The following is a 25,770-nucleotide window of genomic DNA, read 5'->3' on the forward strand; positions in this document are numbered from 1 at the left end:
AAGGAAGCTAAATTAGCTCAGGTTGTTGTATGAACATATTTTTTAATAGTTAATAGTTATGAGTTAAAACGTTGAACAGAGATGCATTCTGGGCATGCTGTTTATTCCCATACTTTAATTGTATTGCTTCCCTGTAGAAATAGCAATAAAGCATGGACTTTTTAATTACTGAGACTTGTTATTTGTCAGCCAGTACAATTAATATAAAATATTTTATCAACTTTCAGGGTTAATTCTGAATAGGCCAAATTGTGCTCATCGATATATATATGGGATTGCATCTTTGTCCGATAAACTATACTAAACTAATATACTCAATAAGACTATAAAACACTGGGCCTTGCAAGAAATTGCCTCTGCATTGATAGTTTATGTAATTCAAATATTTAAAAAGGATATTTGGCTCTGGCTACATTCACTGCCTGATTAAATTTGAACTATCAAATTAGTTGAAGGGTTGTGTCAACTCAGAGATACTTCCCTGCACATTTACATTGCTTCCAAAAATGGTCTAAATTGGCCGACAGAAATAGTGTGACATTTTAATAACCACCATGTTCAACAATGATGGATTATGCGGTTGTCTCTGTTAGCCTTTTATTATGCTAATAAGGCAAGTTTGACTGTCGCAAGTTTGCCTCATACATTATGACATGACAGTGGTTTGGAATAGATAAAAGACAAGGATGAAAAATGATACCTGTCGATACTTAAAAAAAAACATATTTATCATTTGGAGCATGTCAAGATTGCTCAGTTGTCAACACATGATTTTAATCAAATTAATTTAGTGTCTTTTCCATGGTTCTTCGTCTTTCACTGATGCACTGTTTCTCCAGCTGCTGCATGTGATTGTCTCGAGGGCGTGTCTTATTGATTCGTGGTGACTTAAGGTCGTTCTGACAGCCCAGCCGTGTAACAGAGTCCCACTGGTGTGCTTTTGGGAGGGTTGGAGTATGTTTCTTGTTATCCATTCTTTTTTCTACCCACTGGTGGTCTTTCTCTCTCTCCTCCTCTTTACTAGATGTTATAGCTGCTCTGTGTATAAGATGAATGTCCATGCCACTCTGCTTTAAAGTTGTAATTTTGGGGTTACAATTAAGTCTATATGAGTTTGTCTTTGGTAAGCCCTAACATGAACAATCGTGTAAGGATGTCAGATGATCATTACCCTTCTTCCTGTTCTTGTTGTTGTAGGTGAAGCTGTTCGTGCGGAGCAGTGCAGGTCGGTGTCTGTGTGCGCCCCATATCAGTTGCAGGTGTCAGGTGGGATAGGAGTTGTTGTCATGGCAATCTGTTTGTAATATTCCAAGTACTGACTACCTACAATTCTCTATGCTGCGTTCACACCGGACACGATGCGATGTTTGGTTCCACAAAAATACTCACATTTCAGGTGATTTAGCCATGCTAGTAAGGCAAGGCAAGTGTATTTATATAGCACCTTTCAACACAAGGCAATTCAAAATGCTTTACAAAAATGAAAGACATTAAGAGCTTTAAGAAACATATTGTAAAATGGCGTTTAAAAGCAAAAGATATGAAATGGCATTTAAAAACACTCATTTAAAAGCAAAGATAATAAAACATGAATAACAAAGATACATGAATAAAGGTTACAGTGCAGTGTGAGATACACACATCTGAAATGTTTAGCTCTGACTCTCAATCATTGCTAACTTTTTAGCAGAAATAGTTTTCTATGACCTCACTTTCTTTCTACTTTATTTGTTTTACTTATCCTTTAGTTATTTCAAGTGTTTCATGCTAAACGAACCCCCCTTTGGAAAATTCTAGTTGCATGACCAAGAGTTAGCATTTGAAGGAAACAAAAACACTTTAACTCAACACATTTCCAAACAGGCCTCTTCAAAAAAATCACACCTTAACAAAGCATTTAGGAGTATGTGCTGATTCCTGCCGGTTCCTTGCCCCGATTTCTGTTGCTGCTGCTGTTCTCATTTCGACTGGTATTGCAGTTGGTGGAGATGTTCACGCATCATTTTTTGAGAGAGGGACTTTTTTTTATCTTGGGATGAAATTAGTGTGGGGGGGGGGGGGTCACAGGCCTGTGATGCCGCAAGTTGCTGCTAGGGTTTAATGAGAGCTGAACACCATCACAGCCACCAGCACCATAGAGCTAATTAAAACGAGATAGCAAATCAGTCCCAGTGAAATATTAAATATTAACTTGACCATGACTTGTAACATCTATCATTTGATAGACACTCTAATTAAGATAATGACGTTTAAATGCTTTAGTAGTTCTATTTAAAACATTGCAGATATTATATAACAGATATTTTTAAATGACAGTCTTATTTCAGCTTTGTCATCATGTTAGTGTCTTTGTCAACTTGAAAACTTATGCTGGTTCAGATTGTACCTTTTTTCAATTAAGAAAGCTTATAAATGCATTTTATGATGAGGTGCAATTTCAGCTGATCCAGTCCTCGCAAGTGATATAACCTTCTCAAGTCAATTCACTCTAAAATTGTCTTCTATTAGACACATTTTTATGGTTAATAAAAAAGCATGGACAAAGCATATTTGAGTTTTTGGGTAGTTTCAAAAAGCTAGACATACGATGAGATAATACTTTATTGGTCAGATCAAGTCTGAAATGTGACTTGCATCACAGCATTTCCATGTGTAACATCAACATAGACAAATGTCAAGACACAATACATAAAAAACAAACATGATAGATTTGTGTTGTTATCAACTCTTATTGTGAATTTTGTGTCATTTGTTCTAGAAGGGTTCTAAACTATTTGAAGTTTCATGTCCCCTGACAGAAAAAAAATACAAAATCAACAATTCTGCAGGACGTATTGAGTTTAGTTCAGCTATCTCATAGTTTATCTCTCATATAGCATCTTATATCATCATCTTTGAACAGCTTATAAACATGTCTGTACAAGCAACATATGGATAGTCCTAATCCATTAAGTCGAAGCTGTAACAGAAGTAATACAACTTTAGTGAGAAAGATGCTTGTGAATTAGACGAACTTCAGCCCTTACATATTGTCTGAGCTGCCGATCGTTTCTCTGTATTGCTGTAACCTTTAGAGAGGATGTTGCATATGTGTCTTTTGGTGATTTAAGACAAATATGATCTTTCACATTCATCTGTAGCTTCATCAATCCTCTCGTGTCTCTCCTTGGTTCACTACTCCCATCCATCTCTCATTTAACTTTTTCCCTTGTTTCATCTCTGTCCCCATCCCCCTCCTCTCCATCTCATATTTCTTTTTTCCTGCTGCTGCCTGTCAGCCACCTGAGGGCAGAGTCAAAAATTACAATCTGGATTTGCTGCAGAAATGGGAGGCGGGAGAGGGAGAGGATGTAGAATAGTCGTGATTGCTGTTTTAAAATGGCAACACAAGTCTGCTGACCTCAGGGGATAGTTCACAGATAAAAACACTTCGTACATTTTGAATATTTCCACCTTTCCAAAAAAATCTGGCTCCCATGAACCTTCAAAATAATGACCACTTTGGGAATTTGAGGCAGAGTTTCTGACTTAGGCTAGGCTGATTTGAGAGTCAATCAATACTATTCCCCATGGAGGGTTTCAGAAATAGTGCAGACAAAATAATGAATGGGGATCTTTAAAAATGTGACAGTTTCACCTTTCTATCTTTTTAAACTTATAGAGGGCAAACCTTCACAGAGAGAATTTAGAGATATAGATAGTGAGGGGGTGCACGACAGAAAGTACCTTGCAGACATTGGTGGCAAGATATGCTGCCCCCACATTGAGACTTCCTTAGGGTGCACATAGGGGCAAATAATCAGCACACAAAAAAACTAAACTTGTACGAACATTAACATCTACTGATGCCCAGTAAGTAGTAAAGTAGCTGCTAAAGGTTTGGGGCATAAACAAATGGGAGCACACCCACAAATATATTCAAACCCTCAAGAGTGGACCAGCGTTATCGTGCTCATACCTGGTACATGGAAAAAGCTTTAAGAGTTTAGATTCAAATTTACTCGTTCAAAACAGTAAACGCAAACAGGCCACCTGGGGCATAGACTTATGTTCTAGATTACATCTGCAGCTCAATGAGGCTTGTCTTATATGCACTCAGGTCCAAATGCATTATCTACGAGCACGCCGAAAAACCCAAACTATTATTTCACAGTTTGGATCTTTACCATCAGAGCACTGAGCATAGATTAGATCAGGATCTATAGCTAGCAGAGAACGTGTACTGTACCTGAGCAATGAAGCTCATAGTGCATATTGTATTTACGGAGGTTAATGGGGATGATAGAATGTACATGAACTGTTAATGTGGAGACTCGGGGTGGGGGATTTACCGTGGCAATCATTTAAACTGAAAGCAGCGAGAATCCTGGCACATTAAATGATTCCTTTACTGCGATGCACCCAAAACAATTTCTCGCTCGAGGGACCACACTTGCTTGTTCTGCAATCTGATTAAGCTAACTCTCGGTCGGGGAAGAGACAAGAGGGTCTGTGTATACTCTCTCTCTCCCCCCTCTCTTTTTAAACCATCCGTTCAAGCTTAATAACACTCATCTGTAAGGATAATTGTAAGATTGATCTCGACATGCACGGTGTTAATGGCATCCATTTGCTAGATTTAGTGTTTGTTCTTTTAAAATGGCCCCTTAAAGATGCAGAAAAAAGTCACCGATGCCAACAGCAGTTTCAAAATAATTCAAATGCTGTATATAAGTATTCATAAAATTGAAAGTATGCAACATTAGAGATGTGAGCTATACCTCTTATGATGACTTAAATGGTAAACATCTAAAAGCTTATGATTAGTTCTCATTTATTATTTAGAATATTGATAAACAATCTCATCCGCTTTATTGCATGTGGTTGAGGGCCATTTTGAAAAAAAATGTTTTCTTGCTTCATACATCATCACACGCAATTCCAGGGAGCTGCTCAGTAAAAACGGTATTTTAAGGTTAGACATTTGAACAGTGAATTACTCCTGATTCAAAAATGTGTTCAACATAAGTTTAGTGGTCAGGGGTCATTTTCAAAAGTAAATATAACACTACGTGGGTCATGTGACTGTAATACACAACATGTGATTCACAGTTGTTCATTCACAAAGCTCACTAAGGATTCCATAACCAAACCAGAGTTGGATGCTACCCACTTTATTAGGTTTTTGTCACATAAAAAAGACGAGGGAAGAACTTGAAGAAGACACATTTAATAATGGATGAATTACATTCAGCTGTTTCAGTCTCAGGATGCTGGCAGTGTGCATGCTGGCTCTCTGACACACTATCTTGACTTACTGGAAAGGTTGAATAGAAAAGAGCCATTGTGCTTTTCTGACTAAGATAAGTCAAATATGTCTGCTGTAATAAAAGGGCAGTGGAATGTCTCTTTTCTATGGCTTCATTTAATGACAATCTGATTAGAGTTGACAGAAATGCTCTGTCCCAGCTCAGGTTTTTGTTTCAAACATTTCAAATTAAACATGCATTTTCAAAAATGCTTAGAAGCTACAGAAAAAAATGTGGAGCTCATCTGATATAACTGTAGTTGTCACTGTATGTAATGCATAGTAACCCTTCCTATTAGTTACACTAAGTAGTGGGTCATTTCAAGTTGAATGCAAAATAAGTATATGTAATTTAGCAAATAATTGAAACACTTAGCACATGGTGCCTAAGTTTAAATACTAATTGTATGACTCACCAATTCAAGTAATTACAATTTAGGCTTGAGAGAGGGAACAAGTTTAATTGTATACTACTAAGGATTTCCGACCATTGGCATTAAATGACATTATATTTTTTAGATAAGCTTTTCTATCCACTTTAACTAATCATAGAGTTATTCTTATTTCTTATAATTTAAACTATGTTCTTCGGTTGTAAAAAGAAAGGTTACAAATATCAGTCATAGGGAATTTAAATGTTTTTGAGAGCATGGTAACAGGGGTATATTCACAACAGATAACTTTGGATATGGTTCACCTTAGTGTTTTGTCTGTCTGTATTACAGTAACACATGTGTTTTAAACAACACAAAGTACTAAAAGCAATATGTTATGTCTTTGTAATATAACTCTAAGCTTTGTTACCATGGATATATTTGACAAAGGTTTCAGTTTGACATAGGCAGACATTAAATGTCATATTTACTCTTCAACACTGATATACTCGGCTCCAGTCCAATGACAGACGCTCCTACAACCATCTAACATCTCCCACACACACAGCCTCACTCTCTCTTTCTTTTTCTTACACACACAAACACACACACACATTGCTCCACATTGGCTTTAACTAAATTCTATTCTGGTGATCATAACTATTTGATGACAGAGCTTCTGGTTTCTCAACCACCCTTTTGCACACACGATCTAGCTTTGAATTATTTAGCACAGGGAGCTAAAAAGGTGGTCCCTTAAAACAGCAGGTACACTCAAACTCAGGAAGCAGGACACACAAGCTTTCTTATCCAGGCATCCACCCACTCCTCTATCGCAGCTCTACGCTCTTGTATATCACTCCATTCTTTCATCCATTTATCAGTACATTCATTCTCCGCATCAAGAACCACCAGCTGATGTGAGTTAGCCCCAGGTGAGGCGCTTTTTGGATGGACTGACGGTCTCACAGCATCCCCTCCTCAAACAGCCACCATGGAGGAACTCCAGAGAAAACTGGATCAGCACTATGAAGGCACCAAGCCCAGAAAGGTTAGTGAGTTATTTACAGAACTACTTGCTCTAATTAAAAGGAATACTTAAGTATTTGGTGATATGTTGAGAAAAAGACACATTGAGGTCATACCTTCCTGTTTTGATTTGCAGTTGTTTTAATATCAGTGGAGTATTGCTTTAAATTACAGCACACAACAAACTAAAGCTACAGTCCTTGAAGATTCAGCTTTAAACGGCATCTTGTGTTGTCAAACTGCAAGCTGAAAAGGGGAAAGGAGCAGGATGTTATTTTGTATGTTAGGATGCTGCAAATGTCTATATGCACCCCTGTTGTCTCCTCAAACAGCAGTTATTTTTGTTCTACTCATCTTTTTTATGCTAGCAAGATATGTAAATTAAGCACTTAGCATATTTTCATGACAAACCAGCTTGGGGAAGGAAGTAAAACATGTCACCTTCAACCCAAAACCACAGGTGAGGTTCAAGCTGGCGTCGTCCTACAGCGGTCGAGTGCTGAAGCACGTGTACGAGGACGGGCAGGAGCTGGATAGTCCCGAGGAGAAGTACCCTCACAGCTTCGTTCACCGCAAGATCCCCCCCAGCCACCTGGAGGTGGAGCAGCTCTGTGGCTTTGAGGATGCTCATGGGGACAAAGCGGGTGGGTTTTTATCATTTTGTAACACACTTCCACTGTGTCTTACTTCATATGCATTACTGCACATCGGTTTGTGTGTGTGTGGGGGCTGTAATACCAATACAATGTGTAGGGCCTGCATTACATTTGTATCTGCTTCCCTACCCTACACGTTGGAGTGGTTTCTGTGAAATAGTTTTGACATGTTTTTCCTTGAAAGTCATATATAATGGGTGTGTATGATTGAAACTCCTCTGTGGAGTGTTTGCTTATATTTGTGGGCACTGTGAAGCTGCCAGCGTGCATACACACTTTTCTAATACTTAGTGGTACAGCTATCTTTGTGATGTGATTTGGAATATGTCAAGGCTACAAAATACAGGCTCAATTGCCCTCCTATCTTTTTCATGTCATCTTTTGCTTACGGAGAAGTAGAACATGAGCAGACAAACGTTTTTCTCACCCTGTTGGATAAGTCAGATATTTGTTCTGCTGTCATGATGGAGTAAACATCATAGCTAAATTATAATCTAGCTTGTTTTTGAGTGCAAATGTTATTGCAGTTTGGACTACTCTTGCAGATAATATGCAATACATTGAAACAGAAGAGGTCATGCAAATGGTAAACATGAACAATTACCACATTCAAAGATATTGCTGATAAACTTAAATATTTTAGTGTGCTTTTCTAGTGAGAATAGCTGGCCCTGTCCAAAGGTAACAGCCTATACCATTATCCCCTAAATCTCACTAATGAGCATATCATTTGTTGATCTGCACAATCAAATACAATACATTTAGACCTCGGAAAGTTTAACCATTTTTTGGCTGGGACCAGTAACTGCACCATTTGCTAAAAAAACAGTTGAAAATGGTCAAGACAAAGATTTAGTAAGACAAGGATGCAATGCTAACACAGCTAGACTTAGTGCTCATAACCACTACATTACAGTATAGGAAATATGTGCTGTTTATGCATGAAACCTGGACCTTAAATCTCACTCTATATTGACAACATGTTTTGTTCTGTACCCAGGTGTTCATCCTCCAACAGGGCTCATTGCCCAGAGAATAAACGTGTACAGAGGAATGGGAAGCTACAAGCCCGCTGCAGGCCAGACAGAGGAAGCAGAGGGAGGGGCCCAAGTAAGCAATGCTGCTGCTGTTTTATTCCCCTACACATTTGATATTAATAAAGATCAGCTTAGATTTGATTTCCCCCTAGCAATGTAATTGAATTACGTCAAATGTCAAAGCAACATCTTACTTTAATGTGACCTTAAAGAATTACAGTTTTGTATTAGAAAATGTGATGTATTACGTAAAACATTGTCAAATCAACATATGGACTATAATTATTGTGTGCTATTTATTTTAAAACTCACCCACAGAAAAAGTCCATCAACACTTGTGTTAGTTTATTTATGACACCCTTTGAATGTTAAGTTACTAAATTTGGAGAATGATCGCTATGCAACGTCTCTTTGGATATATTAACATAAAGGGAATTATGATAAGAAAGTATCACAGCTCCTTGGAAGCGTTGGTATTTAAACCCCACAGAGCATTGCAAGTTACATATGCTGAATACAAACAGACACGCCAAAATAAACACAATTACCAGCCAACGCAGAGTTACTTAATATAATACATCTCTAGAACAGAACAGAACAAGCAATAAAGACTTAAAATAGAAAAATGAGAAGAGTCTTAGGATAATTACTGCCCCAACTACATGCTGTTCTGTGAAAATTGCTCAACAATTAAAAATGAACAACAACAAAATTGTTCCTCTGTAGGGAAAAAGCCAGTGTTACTGATCCGCTGAGGCAGTGGCTTCATTAGTGCAGAGAGGGAGGTCAGCTACATCGCCTGCTGGCTTAGTGTCAGTTTCATTCTTTTATCCTCTAAACAAAGGCACGCATGGCCCTGGTGACCAAGGCCAGCATTTATCACATTTATCAGTTGAAAACAGCAATCTGGATTTTAGTTGATCCTTTTAGGGAATTATTGAAAGGATGGCACGGTGGTCCTGGTGGAGCACCCCTACTGTCTGTCACAAACGAGCTGAGGACCAAAATGCAGAACACGGGGAAACCAGGGATAGTCAGTAACCAGCTTTATTGAAGGCAATAACTGGTAGGAGACGAAAAGGCAGGTAGTAGGCAAAGGGCTGGTCGGGGACAGGCGAGGGTTCCAGGAGAAGGCAAGACGGGAGTCGCAGGTACAGGCAGGGTCAGGAATCAGGCGAGGCAGGCAGGTCAGGGACAGGCAGGGTCGGAACCGGGAGAGCAATCTGGGAAGTAATGCTGGAAAGACTGGCATGCTGCAAAGTACGATCTGGCACTGAGGTGAGAGTGAAGTGGGCCTATATACTACTGGAGCTGATGGGTGTAACAGAGTGAGAGAGAGACAGGGTGTGGCTACCAGGTGACTAAGGAATGTTAATGCAGAAACTAGGTGAGTGAGAAAGCAGACTGTGACAGAACCCCCCCCTTAATGGACGGCTCCCGACGTCCAAGACAAACCTACGGGAAAAAAAAAAAAAAATCAACAAAAAACCTACAGACACCGGGTGGAAGGTGGGGATATGGGAAAGGTTAATACTCATCTGAGAATGCTCTCTCGGCCTCCCCCTCCTGGAAATCCTCGTCCTCCTCGACCGAAGACACCTCCCCCTCCTCCTCGACGAAGCCCCCGGTCCGTAGCCAACGAGTACCCCCCGGCCTAACGCCTGGCTGAGCGTGGGTCCTAGAAGGCTGCTCCGGGTAGCGCAGGTGGAAGTCTCGGATGAATTGAGGGTTGAGGATGTGACGAGCAGGAATCCACTGCCTCTCCTCAGGACCATAGCCCTCCCAGTCCACCAAATACTGAACCCCTCTTCCTCTGCGTCGGGAACGAAGTATACGACGAAGGGTGTAGGTAGGACCCCCATCGATCATCCTAGGGGGTGGTGGTGGGGGAGCGGCGGGAATCATAGGACTCTCCCGGACAGGTTTAATCCTAGAAACGTGGAAGGTGGGATGGATCTTCATGTTCCGGGGCAAACTCAGTCGAACTGCTGCAGGGTTAATGACCTTGACAATCTCAAAGGGTCCAATAAACCTGGGCGCTAACTTTTTAGACTCCACCCGAAGGGGAATGTTCTGAGTGGAAAGCCACACCCTCTGGCCTAGCTGGTACACAGGTGCCTTGGTGCGTCGGCGGTTCGCTGATGTGGCGTACCGGTTAGCAGACTGAAGCAGAGTTGTTCGAGCCCGCCTCCAAGTCCTCCGACAACGTCTGATGAAGGCCTGGACAGACGGACAGGTAACCTCTTTCTCCAATGCAGAGAACAAAGGGGGTTGAAAACCGTATGCACACTGAAAAGGGGAAAGACCAGTAGCGGAACTGATGAGGGTGTTGTGGGCATACTCCACCCACAGGAGTTGTTTAGACCAGGTCGTGGGATGATCGGAAGCCATGCAGCGGAGAGTGGTCTCCATCTCCTGATTCTTCCGTTCAGTCTGACCATTGGCCTGTGGATGGAAACCGGAGGTGAGACTGACCGTCGCCCCGATCAGTTCACAAAACTCCCTCCAAAACACAGAGGTGAACTGGGGCCCCCGGTCGGAAACCACATCAGTCGCCAGTCCGTGAAGGCGGAAAACGTGGAGAAGCATAAGTTCCGCCGTCTCCTTGGCTGACGGGATCTTAGGCAGGGGTATGAAGTGGGCCATCTTGCTGAACCGATCCACCACCGTCAAGATGGCTGTATGTCCGTGGGACGGTGGAAGACCAGTCACAAAGTCCAACGAAATATGTGACCATGGGCGACGTGGGACCGGTAATGGATGAAGGAAGCCAGCTGGCGCTTGGTGAGAGGGTTTGTGCCGATTGCACACAGGACAGGCGTTCACAAACTCCCGGGTGTCAGCCTCCAGCGTAGCCCACCAGAACCGCTGCAGGACCATCCCTCTGGTACGTTGAATCCCAGGGTGGCAGGAAAGTCTGGAGCTGTGAGCCCACTGAAGCACCTCAGCCTTCAAAACCTGAGGCACAAACAAACGGTTAAGAGGACAAGAACTAGGACCGGGTTGGTCCACCAAAGCGGTCTTAACCCTCTCCTCAATCTCCCAAGCGAGGACGCCGATCACTCGAGGAGCAGGAAGAATAGTGTCCGGGATACCGCAGGTGTCTCCCTCCCTCCCGAACTGCCGGGACAGAGCGTCGGCCTTCACGTTGCGGGAGCCCGGGCGGTAGGAGAGGAAAAAATTAAACCGGGTGAAAAATAACGACCACCTGGCTTGCCGGGAATTCAGTCTTTGTGCCGACCTGATATATTCCAGGTTCTTATGGTCGGTCCAAACCTGAAATGGTAGTTCTGTCCCCTCAAGCCAGTGTCGCCACTCCTCCAACGCCAACTTGACTGCTAGAAGCTCCCGGTTCCCCACGTCGTAGTTTCTCTCCGCCGGACTCAATCTCCTCGAAAAGAAAGCACAGGGGTGGAGCTTCTGATTCTCACCAGAACGTTGCGACAGGATGGCCCCCACCCCTACGTCAGAAGCATCCACCTCCACCACCAACTGACCATCAGGGTCTGGTACCTGTAGGATAGGAGCCGACGTAAACCGGCGCTTGAGGTCCTGAAAAGCCTCCTCTGCTGCATGGGACCATCTGAACGTTACCTTGGACGAGGTCAGGGCGGTGAGCGGGGCGGCCACGGTACTGTAGCCATGGATTAACCGTCTGTAAAAGTTAGCGAATCCTAGGAAACGCTGCAGCTCCTTCCGGGAATCAGGAACCCGCCACGAGGTAACCGCTGAAACTTTGGAGGGATCCATCTCCACACTTCCTTGACCCACGATGTAGCCAAGAAAGGCGACCGAAGAAGTGTGAAACTCGCACTTCTCCGTCTTGACAAACAGCGAGTTCTCCAGAAGTCTCTGGAGGACTGTCTGGACATGGTGGATGTGTTCCTTGAGGGTCTTTGAAAAAATCAAAATGTCGTCCAGATAAACAAAAACATAACGATCCAACATGTCCCGGAGTACGTCGTTCACCAACGCTTGGAAAACTGCAGGGGCGTTGGTAAGTCCAAAAGGCATCACCAGGTACTCGTAGTGTCCCGAAGAGGTGTTGAAGGCGGTCTTCCATTCATCCCCCTCACGGATTCGTACCAGGTGATATGCGTTTCGTAAATCCAGCTTGGTAAAGATTGTTGCTCCCTGTAGTAACTTGAATGCTGACGAGATGAGTGGCAGGGGATAACGATTATTTACCGTGACGTCATTCAGACCCCGATAGTCAATGCAGGGTCTCAGGGTCTTATCCTTCTTCGCCACAAAAAAAAAACCCTGCTCCTGCGGGTGACGTGGAAGGACGAATAATTCCCGCAGCCAGAGAGTCATTGACGTACGTCTCCATGGATCTCCTCTCCGGTGCCGAAAGCGAGTACAACCGCCCCTTGGGTGGGACTGCGCCAGGATGTAGCTCAATAGCACAGTCATAAGGCCGATGAGGTGGGAGAGATGTTGCCTTAGTCTTGCTAAAAACCTCCTTAAAGTCCAAATACTCCGCCGGAACCCCTGTGACATCCGGAACCAGGTTAATATCCACAGATAGTTGAGGTGCGGCGGCCTGCTTGAGGCAAACCTGATGACAGGAAGAACTCCAACCTAGGATGGACCCAGTTGACCAGTCAATGTTCGGGTTGTGGCGGCGGAGCCATGGATAACCCAAAATCAGAGGAATCTTGGGGGACCGTAGCACATGAAACTGGATTGTCTCATGGTGGTTCCCCGACATGAGCATATGGACCGGTGTCGTCTGGTGAGTCACCGTTCCCAGCAGGTGACCGTCCAAAACATTAGCCGGTACCGGCTGGGGCAACTGAATCTGTTGAATGCCCAGCTGTAGTGCGAGCTCCTCATCAATGATGCTGACATCTGATCCGGAGTCGATAAACACAGCCAGAGCCTGAGATGTGCCTGTCAGGAGAAGTCGAGCATGGCACAGAGGTCTTCCATTGGGGATCAGCTCAGAGGTTCGGCCCACCAGTATACTCCCCATTACTGATGGGCTCTGCCTTTTCCCGGACAACGGGAAACAAAATGTCCAGCCTGACCACAGTAAAGGCATAAATTACCTCTTCGACGTAACTCCCTCTCCTCAGAGCTAAGACTGGTAAGACCCACTTGCATGGGCTCGACCTCCCCGTACCGTGAGTCAGAGTAGGGATGGGAATTCTCCGCCGAAACCGGAAGTTGAAATCTCCCGGAAACCGGAAGTTGTTGTCGCGAGCGGCGGCCCGCCACTCGCGCCTGTTGCTCTTCTCTCCGAGTCTGAATTCGTCTGTCAATCCGAGAGGTGAGCTCGATCAACCCATCCATGGAAGCAGGGAGATCATAGGAAACCAGCTCATCTCTCATATAATCCGCTAATCCTCTCAGATATGCGTCACATTGCGCCGGCTCGTTCCAGCTACTGCGGCGGCTGCTGGTGCGGAAGTCAATAGCGTAATTCACCACCGTGCCGGAACCCTGGCTCAAGCTCAGCAGACCTCCGGCAGCATTGAGACCCAGACGAACGGAACCGAACACCTTCCGCATCTCCGTGGAAAAAGCAGCAAAAGAGGCGCAGGCTGGAGTCTGCTGCTCCCACTCTGCAGTACCCCATAAACGGGCTTTCCCCGTCAAATGATTAACGGTGAAAGCTACGCGAGCCGCCTCGGAGGCAAAGGTGTGTGGCTGCAGTGAAAACAATATGGAACAGTTTGTGAGAAAAGGACTGCATCCCTCAGGCTCCCCAGCGTGGCATTCCGGAGTTCCCACACGAGGCTCCGGAGCTTATCCAGTCGGTCCAGAGGCTGGAGTGAACATCGGAGCTGCAGGCGGAGGGACGGTAGCAGCCATGCTAGCGGCTAGCTGTTGTACGGTGGCGGCCATCTGTTGCATCTGGGAGGCCAGGTAAGCCAGCGCTTGTTCCTGGGTTGAGGTTGCCTGGTGGGTCTCGGTAGCTAAGGTAGCTATCGTGACCTCCTGTCTTTGGATGGCTTCCTCAACCCTCTCAAAGCGGTCTCTAGGAGACCCGGTGTTTGCTTGGTCCATTTCTGGCCAGATCGTTCTGTCACAAACGAGCTGAGGACCAAAATGCAGAACACGGGGAAACCAGGGATAGTCAGTAACCAGCTTTATTGAAGGCAATAACTGGTAGGAGACGAAAAGGCAGGTAGTAGGCAAAGGGCTGGTCGGGGACAGGCGAGGGTTCCAGGAGAAGGCAAGACGGGAGTCGCAGGTACAGGCAGGGTCAGGAATCAGGCGAGGCAGGCAGGTCAGGGACAGGCAGGGTCGGAACCGGGAGAGCAATCTGGGAAGTAATGCTGGAAAGACTGGCATGCTGCAAAGTACGATCTGGCACTGAGGTGAGAGTGAAGTGGGCCTATATACTACTGGAGCTGATGGGTGTAACAGAGTGAGAGAGAGACAGGGTGTGGCTACCAGGTGACTAAGGAATGTTAATGCAGAAACTAGGTGAGTGAGAAAGCAGACTGTGACACTGTCAGCAGGTCTAATGAGTTCCTCCCCCATATCTTTCCTCTGTCTGTGTTATAATGAGGGAGATGCACTGAAACAAAACACTTTTTTTATCTGACTTCATTTCACAATGTTTTAAATGTGCAGGTCACATCAAAAAGTTTAAAAACACTACTGGTCAAATTAGTCCAAATTAGTTATTTTATTGAAGTTTGATAAATGGTAGGAGGCTGGTTCCTTTAGTAAAAACACATTTTTCCCGGTTTGTGCTCCCCATGAACAATGTAACTTTTGTGATTCATTGTTGTAGTACTTCTATGTCTTTTTAAGTATACTTAAGGTTATTTTAAGCTACCAGTGATATACTGTATGTTTCATCCCTGTACAAACATGGTTCATTCCCACGGACAACCACATGTTTATTTTAAGGTTTGAGTTTAGTGCAAATTAAAATGCTGTATAGACTATCAAAAAGAATGGATTTCTCTTCAGACTCCAGGCAATCACAAATGGGGAAAGCTTTGTCATAAGAGATGGTATTGTAGTATTTCCAATTGCCTACAAACCACTTCAAAGCATGTTGTGTATTGCACACAGGGTATGTCTCTTCAGATACATTCAACTAGAAAACCTGTTCTCACCCACACAGAAAGCCCACAGCTGAATGCACGTAAGCTCTGTTAGTCGTAGGAATAGAATGTGGGAATTGTTGTAAATATCAAACACAAGCATCTCAATTACCTAATCATAGATGCACCAGCTGTTGTTGTAATTAAAAGATGTAGAATACTCTGACACGTTCTGTTTCCTTCAGTCCTCAGTGTTGGATTTTGGCAAAATAATCATCTACACCAGCAATCTGCGCATCATCAGAGCGCCTCCGAGGAAGCCTGAAGTGTCACGGCACCACACAGGGCCTCCTTTGGACTTGGAGGGATACCCAAAGGCCAGAGAGAGGGGGAGCAGGAGGAGGGCTAAAGCTCTGTGTGCAGCGGGGGGTGAGGAGAAGGAGGAGAAACCGATCAGTGACACAGAGACCAAGGTAATGATGCATGGCCAAATTATTCTCAGTGGTGTGGTTCCTATCACCCTGCTTCTGTTTCTTGCTATTATCAGTCTCATCATGCCCCCCCCCCCCTCTCTGTATCTCAGCATATGTCTTCAACCCTCCTGTCTTCACTTTGTCTTTCGAGAGTGTAACTGCAGAATTGTCTGCAGCCATATTGTTGTAATTTGTAAACAGAGGGGTGTTCATTTTCATCTCCTCGGTGTTTCCTTGTAACCGCCACCTTATTTGTACCCCTTCTCTTTCCTTGTTGCCCCCCTCCTGCTGCAACAACCCCCCCCCCCCTCCCATTGTCCTAGTGTTATCTGTCAACTGTGAACACATACTGATGAGTCCACAGTTTTACTCTGCCCTTGCAGCATTTGCCTGCCACTTGCCAGCCCACAAGGATACCCAGCTCGCTATTATCTCCCCCCTCTCACCTCCTCGGCTGATTACTGTTCTCTTCCCCTCACTACCTCCATTCTTTTCTCACCCCTCTCGTTATTTTCTCATCTTCTTGTCTTTTTCTGCCTCTGGAAAAAAGAAGTTTGTTCTCATTTTTTTCTTTCATTATTTGGCAATCTCACTTCTCTCTGCTAGATTATTTTCTTTATCATCTTTGCTTTTGTTACCCACACGCAAGGTATTCATATTTTGATATCTTTGTTTCTTTATATCTAACACAGATGTAGAGTTATACATTCTCTCTTTCATTTTGCATGTTGTTTCATCATTAAACCATACGTGCATCTTAAATTGATGTAGGGTTAGAGGTATTATGAATGTCAAAACGTCAACTTTCGCTAATGGAAAAAGCCTTTGTGCATAAAGTAGATTTTTGGATCCATTTTAGCCCCATAACCTGTTCATTTATTGCAGGTTGGTACCAAGGTAACATGTAATCTGACTCAAAGTGTAACAAGTAGCCTACACTTAACAAAAAGACTATCCAGACTGAATTACATCTGGCTTACTTTCAGCCACTTTTACTATTTGAGATTTAAAACATTGGTACAGAAAATCCTATTAACAATTCTTCATTCATAGAGCATCTTTTGCTGAAGCACTCTAGCATTGTATGCTAAGCAGTCTATCTTCAAGAGGTGAATTCTGCCATTCTGTTTGAAGCACTTTTCACGGTCCTAGTTGTTCAAAGTTTTCACTGAAATCAGTTGTACTACTGATTCAAGACATTAAGTATTGTTTACAAAGACTTACATCTTGTGTAAGTATCCTGCCTTCCTGTAATCGATAATCTACAGGCAGCCGCACGGTCTTGCAAATTTCGTTGTAAGGACCAGCTGGCTGTGTAAATGACCGGCTGGTCAAACATCATCCCGCAACACAGCTACTTACCAATGGTGTTTTATTATAAATAATATTGGAACCATTGGACCATTGGTTGTCGTAAAGGTTGTTTTGTGTCTGCCAGCAGGCGGGCCAGTTGAGCTCTGATGCAAGTTAAGCAGCTCTGTAACAGTTGCAGTGTAAAATGAAGTAAATATATTTAATACAAAACTGGCTTATTGTAGATTATGTATGCATTTCACACTTCATCTAACTGGCATGAAAGGATCCTCTGTCAATCTGCTTGTTGGATTTTCTCGACAACAGTTTTTATTTTTGCACTAGTTTAAATACATTATATTCAGAAATTGCAGATGTTTTTAATTAGGTTGAAAAACTGTTCTTCCAACCTTGGTGGTCAGTTCAATCTCTTTCCATATGTCGCTTGTTTTCTCACCTGTTCCAACCTTTTCCTCAATTTTTTGTTACCCTTTGAATAACCTTACAGATGCTCTCTTTCTCCTCTTCCTCACCCCACTAATGTGTTTCTTCTGTCTCCAGGAGGCGGACAGCTGCCAGCATTGTGGCGGTTCGGGCTGCACTCCCTGCTCTCTGTGTCATGGCAGCAAGCTGTCCATGCTGGCGAACCGCTTCAATGAGTCCATCAGTGATCTGCGTTGCCAAGCCTGCTACCCCCATGGTCTGGAGAAGTGCCAGTCCTGCTCCAGCAAATAGCACTGTTTGGCTGATACTCATGTCTGGCATAGAGAGAATGAGTTAGTCAGTGAATGAGTGTGTAGCTGTGAGCGAGTGCATACCGGATGTGCTATGGGTTTTGTCACAATTTTCTCCGCGGCAATATTTCGCTAATCCAAAGTGTTCTTGGTGGGGTGTTTCGGAGCACTATAGGAAATATAAGCCATCATTGGAAGGGGAATTATGAATTGTGCAGCGGGCACAAAATCATAAAATACAATTACTGTGTGCAGTGAACATGGGTTGCGATAAGACAAATACATTATCACTTTTTTGTTTTTACATTATTTTGCATCTGCGCCCCTTCTTCCTGATAAAACTGTGTTCTACGTCAGTGTTATCAGTTTAATTAAAATCATGCAAAGATTTCGCTTTTTATTTATTCTACTGGGAAGGCTGTCCTGTTGCTATCTCCACTCTCTAGTCACCAGAGAGAATAAAACCCTTTATGTCCAAATATGATGTAGCTGGAGAAAAAATACTGTGCGATAAAGACTTTAAGATGAAGAAAGAGAATAAGAACTACAGGCAGAATGAGGGATGAGCATAAATCAAAAGAAGCATTTAAAGCAAATTCGAACAATGATTAAAGTTTAATGCACCCAACAATGGCAAAATGCACTCCTGCTTTGAAAGGTTGATGAATTGGTGAGTAAATAAGTTACACACTTTTCATAGCATTTAAAGACTTTGGGTGCACACACTTTGAGAGGAGATGAGATGGAGATAAGACTTTAAGGAGAACAGTTAAATAAATGACAATGTCACTGTTTTTTACTATTATTAATAATCCCATTCTCAGGTTATTGCCATTGTAATTTGATCTAAAGATGTATCCACCGTTTTGATATATGAATAAAATAAAACACCTTATTCATTTTCAATTCTTCTTCTTTTATTGTGTCTATAAATCGCAGTGTGAAAGTTGTGCTCTATTTAATTTGTATTGGGTTACTAGCACAGGATATTCTCATAGCATAACTCCAAAATGTCCAACATGATGTTGATGATTAAATGTGGCAAATGCAGTCTATAAAGATATTGTTGGTCATACATGTGACCTTATCTTTATTTGCAGTCAATGATTCATTATCTTTCCTCTCCACTGAGCCTCAGATCAGTCAGTCAGCGTCACCATCTTATCCAACATGTTTGATTTATTTGACTGTAATCTTTGTAATCTAAGTGCACCCTGTAGTCAGAGCAGCATCGTAACTCTAACAGTGACGTCTGTTACTCAACAGTGTGAAAGTCATTCCCTAAATGTTTGATGTATTTTCATGGGGGGTTAGGAATGTTTGTTTGTGTGTTCTCAGCTTGAAAAGGAGATGAAAGTTACTAAAACAAATGCAGCACACTGCCTAATTCCTAGTCATTACATCTTAGTCATTATAACTCCAATCAACCACATTGTGGATTTGTGACATTTTGGGAGGATTAACAGAGAAGGGAACACACAAGTAAATATCACCTCAATAGAAAATGGAGTGCTCACCTTCATGCAATAATGCATTTCAAATGGATGCATTTGCATATTCCAGGATTACATTAACCCATTACAAACTAACACATTTTGAGCATGAGGTTGAAATGTTAGATAAGGATGCTTTTTTTTGCATCTGAGTTCTTTTCATATTGGTGGGATACCAGTTTTCAAAAACAATAACGTAAAAGCCTTCGTAATATGCCTACCTGCTCCATAATCAGATATAAACTTGCCCCAGGATATTTTGGAGTGGCTGATATGGCATTTCCCCCCACTATCCTTATGCCGCAGTCAGAGATGATCAATCAAAATCAGTGTAAGCAGTTGAATGCACTGACCACATCCACGAAGGTGTCGGTGGCCCGAAGTCACACCAGACCAAGCACCCCGCACCATTACAGCCCACTATCCCCGTCCCTATACCTATCTTTGTGCTGGCATTTCCATTATTTTGTCCTATTATGTTGGATAGCCTCACACTCAGTTAAAGAGCAGACTTCATGGCTTATCAGCAGCCTGGCCAAAAGCCCTATCAGCAATCAAACTCCTGCTATTTCGGGAATGAGAGGAGGAACCTGAATCTCCAGGCTCCCTCTTTTTCATTTCTCCCTCTCTCTCGCTCTCTCTCAGACTGGTCTGCTAAAAATCTCTTGCCCATGCTGTTAATAGTGAGCTTTAGCATTTCAGTTCCTATTCCACAAGGGAACCAAAGTGAGGAAAATTGGGTCACAGAACTGTTTTTGGCCTCCACTGCTCCGCAGGACCTTAACAGTGGTAAGGAAGCAGGTAAACACACACTATGCCCTTTACTATATAGTATACAGAGGGTTTGTAAAGCACTGACAAATTACAAGAACATAAAACTGCTTGAACATGAAGATCAGATACTTAGAATAGTTGTTATACGGCGGCACATCTTCTAAAGGCTGTGAGCAAAAATGAATTCAGTATTATACCATATTCATTTTTTCCATCATGGCAGTGTTTCAAAAATATATAAGAACCAACATAATATGCAAGTGCAAGCTGTTTATAGGCAATAAATCATGCTGATGACAACTAACAAACAAACAAAAAAACAGAAAAAAACGAGCAAAACATTTTTTTTGTGTTGTTTAGCACAAACTTAGCTTGTGCAAGATTGAATGATAAAAAGTGGCACATTTGGGTTAGTATCCCAACAAATGAAAACTACAGCTACAATTAAATTAATAATGAAGTGAACAACATCCTCACTGAGATAGTTGGGAGAAAATATAATATATTTATCTGAAGGGTTTTTCAAATAATACACTTTTTAATACTCAATACTCAATACTTTAATACTTATTTCTTCTCTTTTTCTAACCAGTGTTTGGATATTTCGCTCCTTGTACTTGTCTTGTACTGTATTTGTCAATTTGTTGTATACAACACCTGGAAAATGTGCTTTGTAAAACAATTCAATACATTTAACTTCACTAAATAAATTACAATGCTTTATTAATTGGCTAATCATTAACTTATGTTTACCATTTTACTCTGGTAGGACACACACATGCCCCAAGCTTTTATCTACTGTTCTTGTGATATATTATGGAACATTACATAAAATGGTCATTTATGTGCGATCTCCATTTGCAAATAATAGCCGGTTTAATCAAAGCAGCTAGCAAACAATGGTTTATGAATATAGAGGGAAGGACTTTCCTCTGCTGGCAGCATCATATTTTATGATGCTTTATAGATATATATGTGATCTCTTATAGTCCATTTGTAATATATGACACAGGAAGCAGACTGGGAACAGACCGGGTACATTAATCATAAACTCTCATACAGGAATATTTTGCACAGTGTGGGGAAGTGAGGCACATTTAATCTGCAACCGCGTCTGTTTAACTCTATTCCTCTCCATCACATTCCTTTTGTTTCTCAACACAGATCATTATAATGGATGAATCTCTCTTGGGTAAATCCCCAGCAACCCACCTTATTGAGCTTATAACTCACCATTAATCAGAGCGTGGTGTAAATTCTGCTCTTCAGACCTTTCACCCTGCAAATAGAGCGAACAACAGGAAGACCTAAACATAATCATTTCACTGGTTGCCAACAGTCCTCAGACACATTATGGCCATTCCCTTGAGTTGGAGCAGCAGGGTGGTGTTGTGATAACAGACGCTGCCCTTCTGTGGAGGGATTTAAGCCTCTATCACAGCTATGCAGAAGCATTGTTTGGGAGAAAAGGCCCTTAATAGCTCATCCTGACCTCTGACTTCTATATTATACTTCTAATGTCATTAAGAAACAATGCAATAAGGGAGTCAAAGGTTATGAAATAAATGTGTTTATTGAGGTCAGTTTTTTTTAATGTATAATAATTTTGTTTCCCATCTTAATGATGAGTAACCATGAATGAAAGTTTGTTGATTGTCCTGTCCCTCATCAAAACATTTATTCAGACACATTCACTTTTAACTTTAACTTATAACTTTATCCAAAAATAAATATAAAGAAGATAATGTTGATGATAACCCAAAGTCCTGGACACAGAAAGCACTTCCGTGGTGTAAGAGGACACATTCGTTTTTGTATTCATGTCCTCTTCCTCTGGGGTTGATTGCACTTGATGCATTATGGATGCTGGGGCCAGGCTTTGTTTTAGCAAATGAGATTATAGCGCTACTATCACATATCCCTGTGTTTGTATTACATTGACACTTTGACATCATGTATCCTGATGTAATGTAATCTATGTCTAAGTAAGATAACACCTTCCTTGACACTCTGTGAGAGTAAAACTGAGCTCATTTTCAGGGTTGGAAGTAACAACTTTATATCAGTCAGGGTTTTTAAATGTCTTCTTGTACTGGAGAATACAGTTAACATTAAAATCATACCAGCTGCCATGGTGAGCCGAGTGCTATCTTATTAAATATATCTGGAACTCAAACACTAGATTGAAAGAGTAAGAACAGCCAATAGGTTAGATTTCTACATGAGCCTTCAGCCTATACTTTGAGTAAAAAAAGAAATATAGTAAAAGAAAATCCTGATAAAGCAGATTGAAAAAATTACAACAATGCAATGCAATTAAGTATTAGACCTATTATTGTCGTACTGTAGCTTATTGATATTATGGTTCGCCTTTTTTAACCTTGGCATAGTTAAAAAAAAAAAAAAAGGTTGCCCCACCTGGCGAGGGCTGGTGACCCAAATCAAACACACCCAACAGATGCATTATGGGTCTGGCTAGCATGTCAATGCTAAAATCTCCACTGTGAATCCTCAAGTGGGGATTTTTTCTGAGTTTTCTGGGAAACTTCCTCAAGTAAAGTGTGTGAGGCCTTTTTGAGGGACAGAGAGGATGAGTGGACTTCTTTGAGGATAACCGAGCAGTGAAGCTAAACCTGGAGCAGACTGAAGGAGGACTATGGAGCTAATTTCCTGCCATAACTCCACAAACAAACTAAACAGGTTTTACAAATGCCTCATGATTCACTAACAAACACAATGTGGTTTGCAAATACAAAACACCATATACAAACTAATGCATTTAGTTTTGCAAAGAAAAAACGTATCTATCAAATAAACACATACCATTTTTCTAATAAATCATGTTTCATAGACAAATTCAGCATAGGTTTTACAAGTACACACATTTTTTTTACAACTACAACACTTTTTTCTACAAGTACAAAACTTTTTCTTCTCACGGCGGAATATTACTGCCAAAAGTCACGTGACTCACTCACGTGACTTTTGGCAGTAATATTCCGCCGTGGTTGTGCTCATACACACTCACACATGCTCACTCACACATGCTCCACGGCAGCAGGGGGCGCTACTGAGTCCATTGGGAAGGCGGGAGGTTGAGCAGAGCATGGAACAGCCCTTGCCAGTCTGATGACAGCGGTGTTTCTAGCGATCCAGCGATCTGAATTTAGCGATCACAACGAAAACAGCCAAGACACATATTGAGCCCAGAAAATGAATGTTCTTAGGGCTAATATAATAAGCCTTTGTCTAAAATGGACAACATTGTAACTAAGGAGATTTAAACTATACAGCGATGCTGCACTCGGTCAATCAGCTGCTCTTCATTTTCTTTCCTGCTATATTCAATGAGTGATACAAATATTTTTCACCATACGTTCTGAATAAAACTGATACTGTTGGACTCGGTACTAGTTGACTGCTACCAGAAATAAAAGGAAGTACTTTACTGTGTACTTTGTGAGTAATTCTCTGTCAGAGTCCCCTCCATAGTACATAATGCATGTTTTTTGCTATCTTTGATGAATGATAAAAATAAAATGTTACCATTAGTTCTTAATGAAATTGATACGGTTTGACTTTGTATTAGTAAGCCTACTACTAACAATACATTGAAGTACTTTTACTGTGTATTTTTTGAGAAATACTCTGTCAAAGTCCCCTCCTGAGAACAAAATCAAGCCACTTCTGCTAAGTTTGATGAGGGAAAAAAAAATGTGTTGCCATTAGTTCTTCGTGAGATTGACACTGTTGGACTCAGTACTAGTGAAACTACTCCCACAAGTACTATGAAGTACTTTTACTGTGTACTTTTTGAGTAATCCTCTGTCAATGTCCCCTCCTGAGTACAATAATGCATGTTTGTCTGCTATTTTGAATAAGCGTTAAAACACCTTTCTTATGAGACTGATATTGTTGGACAGAGTACTTTAAGAGGATGGTTGACATGATATCAGCAATACTTCCAGTCAGTACTCCGGCAGCAGCATTTTTACCCCTTGGAAAGTCTTTAGAGTCTGGCCTGGATAGCTGGTCACAAATATCCTTCAGCAAAGTGACACACCCTTGTGACTCTTGTTGGCCTCTTATGGGGCTGCTGTCTTTTAAATATGATTATTTCTCTGCTCCTAGTTCATTCCTCTCAGATTCTTCCATCAGTCCCAGTCATTGCATGTCTGTCAATAGAGCTTGGAAAAATGTGTCCAATTCAACAAAATGTTTTTGTGAAGGTCAGAGCTAAATTATAGATTGTTTGATTGTGTAATTACAAGGTGAGAGAAAATAAATCCACATCCTCCTATTAAACTTATTTTATTTACTTTTCCATGTTGTACATATACTTACTTGTATTACATGTTGAACCACATGCTGGATATCTTCCCCAGCCTCAAGGAAATACAATAAAATTAATGGATTCATAATTTAAAATGTTTATAAAAATGTATAAATTAATAATGTTGTGTGCAAACATTTCAAATTGAAATATAAAATGAAAAATAAGTTTACTTTTTAAATGATTTCTCACAAAAACCTTTCTAAATTATAGTAAATTATTAAAAAAGGTTTCGTCAATATAGGTTTTTCTGCCTAAAATAGTTAAAATTGAACGTAAACTATATCAAACACCACATCCATGGCAATTATCCCATTTTTGTTAAGTTAATAACAATATTGATATTATATATATATATATATATATATATATATATATATATATATATATATTTATATATAATATATATAGCATATAATTGATGCAGTCTTTTTAAATACTGCAAATGAAGAATATTTGTAATGTTTTACACAGATAGTTCCTTAACTTGAATTTGAAAACACGTGGCAACTTTATTAATACAGCAGTTGAAAAGATTTGTGGAGGGATAAATTCTTCATGGGCTTCAATGGCTCTCTAGATAAAGGGTGTTTTATGGTTGCTTGTATTATCCTCAGATAGTGGTTTGTTTAAAAAACTAGTGACATTTTAATAAATATTGAAAAAAATGGCTCCAAAAAAGGCATATATATATATATATATATATATATATATATATATAACCTGGCCGGCTTAACCCGTCTGTATTTCTTCAAGCACCACAAGATTCATAGTTTATAAAGTACAATTCTGGGCCATTGATTGTGTTATTTCTCCAAACACATACAGTAAACATGCCTGTTATGAAGCCTTAAAATGGTGCAGGAAAAGGGCTTTACATTGGGTTATACTTAAAGACAGGACTATTCAATTAAGAGAAGAGAAAAAAGGAAAGAAAATTGTTTTAATGGGTGATGTAACATTAATGACAGACATAATATGAGGTCCTTGGCGCTCAGACTTTAGAGGGGTCATTTTGTGATCTTGGGGCATCACCCTTACAGCATCAGGACAATATCATATGGAGTCAGATACTGGAAGTGTGCTGGAGGCGTTAACTGGGACTGATGGAAGGATGAGGCTGATGAGACTGAAGAATCTGCGAGGAACGAACTAGCGGCAGAGGAATAATTATATATTAAAAGACAGCAGCATCATAAGAGGGCAACCATGTGACAGAGTGTGTTACTTTGCTGAAGGATATTTGTGACCAGCTATCCATTCCAGGCCAGACTCTA

The 25,770-nt window shown here is 41.4% G+C and overlaps 1 protein-coding gene across 1 annotated transcript; it reads left to right on the plus strand.

The window, feature by feature from the left end:
- Positions 1–6,640: 6,640 nt before the first annotated feature.
- LOC117490242 (glutaredoxin domain-containing cysteine-rich protein 2) lies at positions 6,641–18,776 on the plus strand. Its single transcript, XM_034139882.1, has 5 exons — positions 6,641–6,712; positions 7,151–7,334; positions 8,347–8,456; positions 15,639–15,866; positions 17,721–18,776. The coding sequence occupies exons 1-5, from the start codon at positions 6,656–6,658 to the stop codon at positions 17,892–17,894; spliced, it is 753 nt and encodes a 250-aa protein (XP_033995773.1). The 5' UTR covers positions 6,641–6,655; the 3' UTR covers positions 17,895–18,776.
- The last annotated feature ends 6,994 nt before the right edge of the window (positions 18,777–25,770 follow it).

Source organism: Trematomus bernacchii, unplaced genomic scaffold (assembly GCF_902827165.1).
Source record: "Trematomus bernacchii unplaced genomic scaffold, fTreBer1.1, whole genome shotgun sequence".
NCBI lineage: Eukaryota > Metazoa > Chordata > Actinopteri > Perciformes > Nototheniidae > Trematomus > Trematomus bernacchii.

What these genes read in the sequence shown, in the direction of transcription:
- LOC117490242 (XM_034139882.1), top strand. Translation starts at nt 6,656, where the DNA reads ATGGAGGAACTCCAGAGAAAACTGGATCAGCACTATGAAGGCACCAAG. An exon ending in AAGGCACCAAGCCCAGAAAG is followed by an intron (nt 6,713 to 7,150) that starts GTTAGTGAGTTA and finishes CCAAAACCACAG; the next exon opens with GTGAGGTTCAAGCTGGCGTC. An exon ending in TCAGTGACACAGAGACCAAG is followed by an intron (nt 15,867 to 17,720) that starts GTAATGATGCAT and finishes TTCTGTCTCCAG; the next exon opens with GAGGCGGACAGCTGCCAGCA.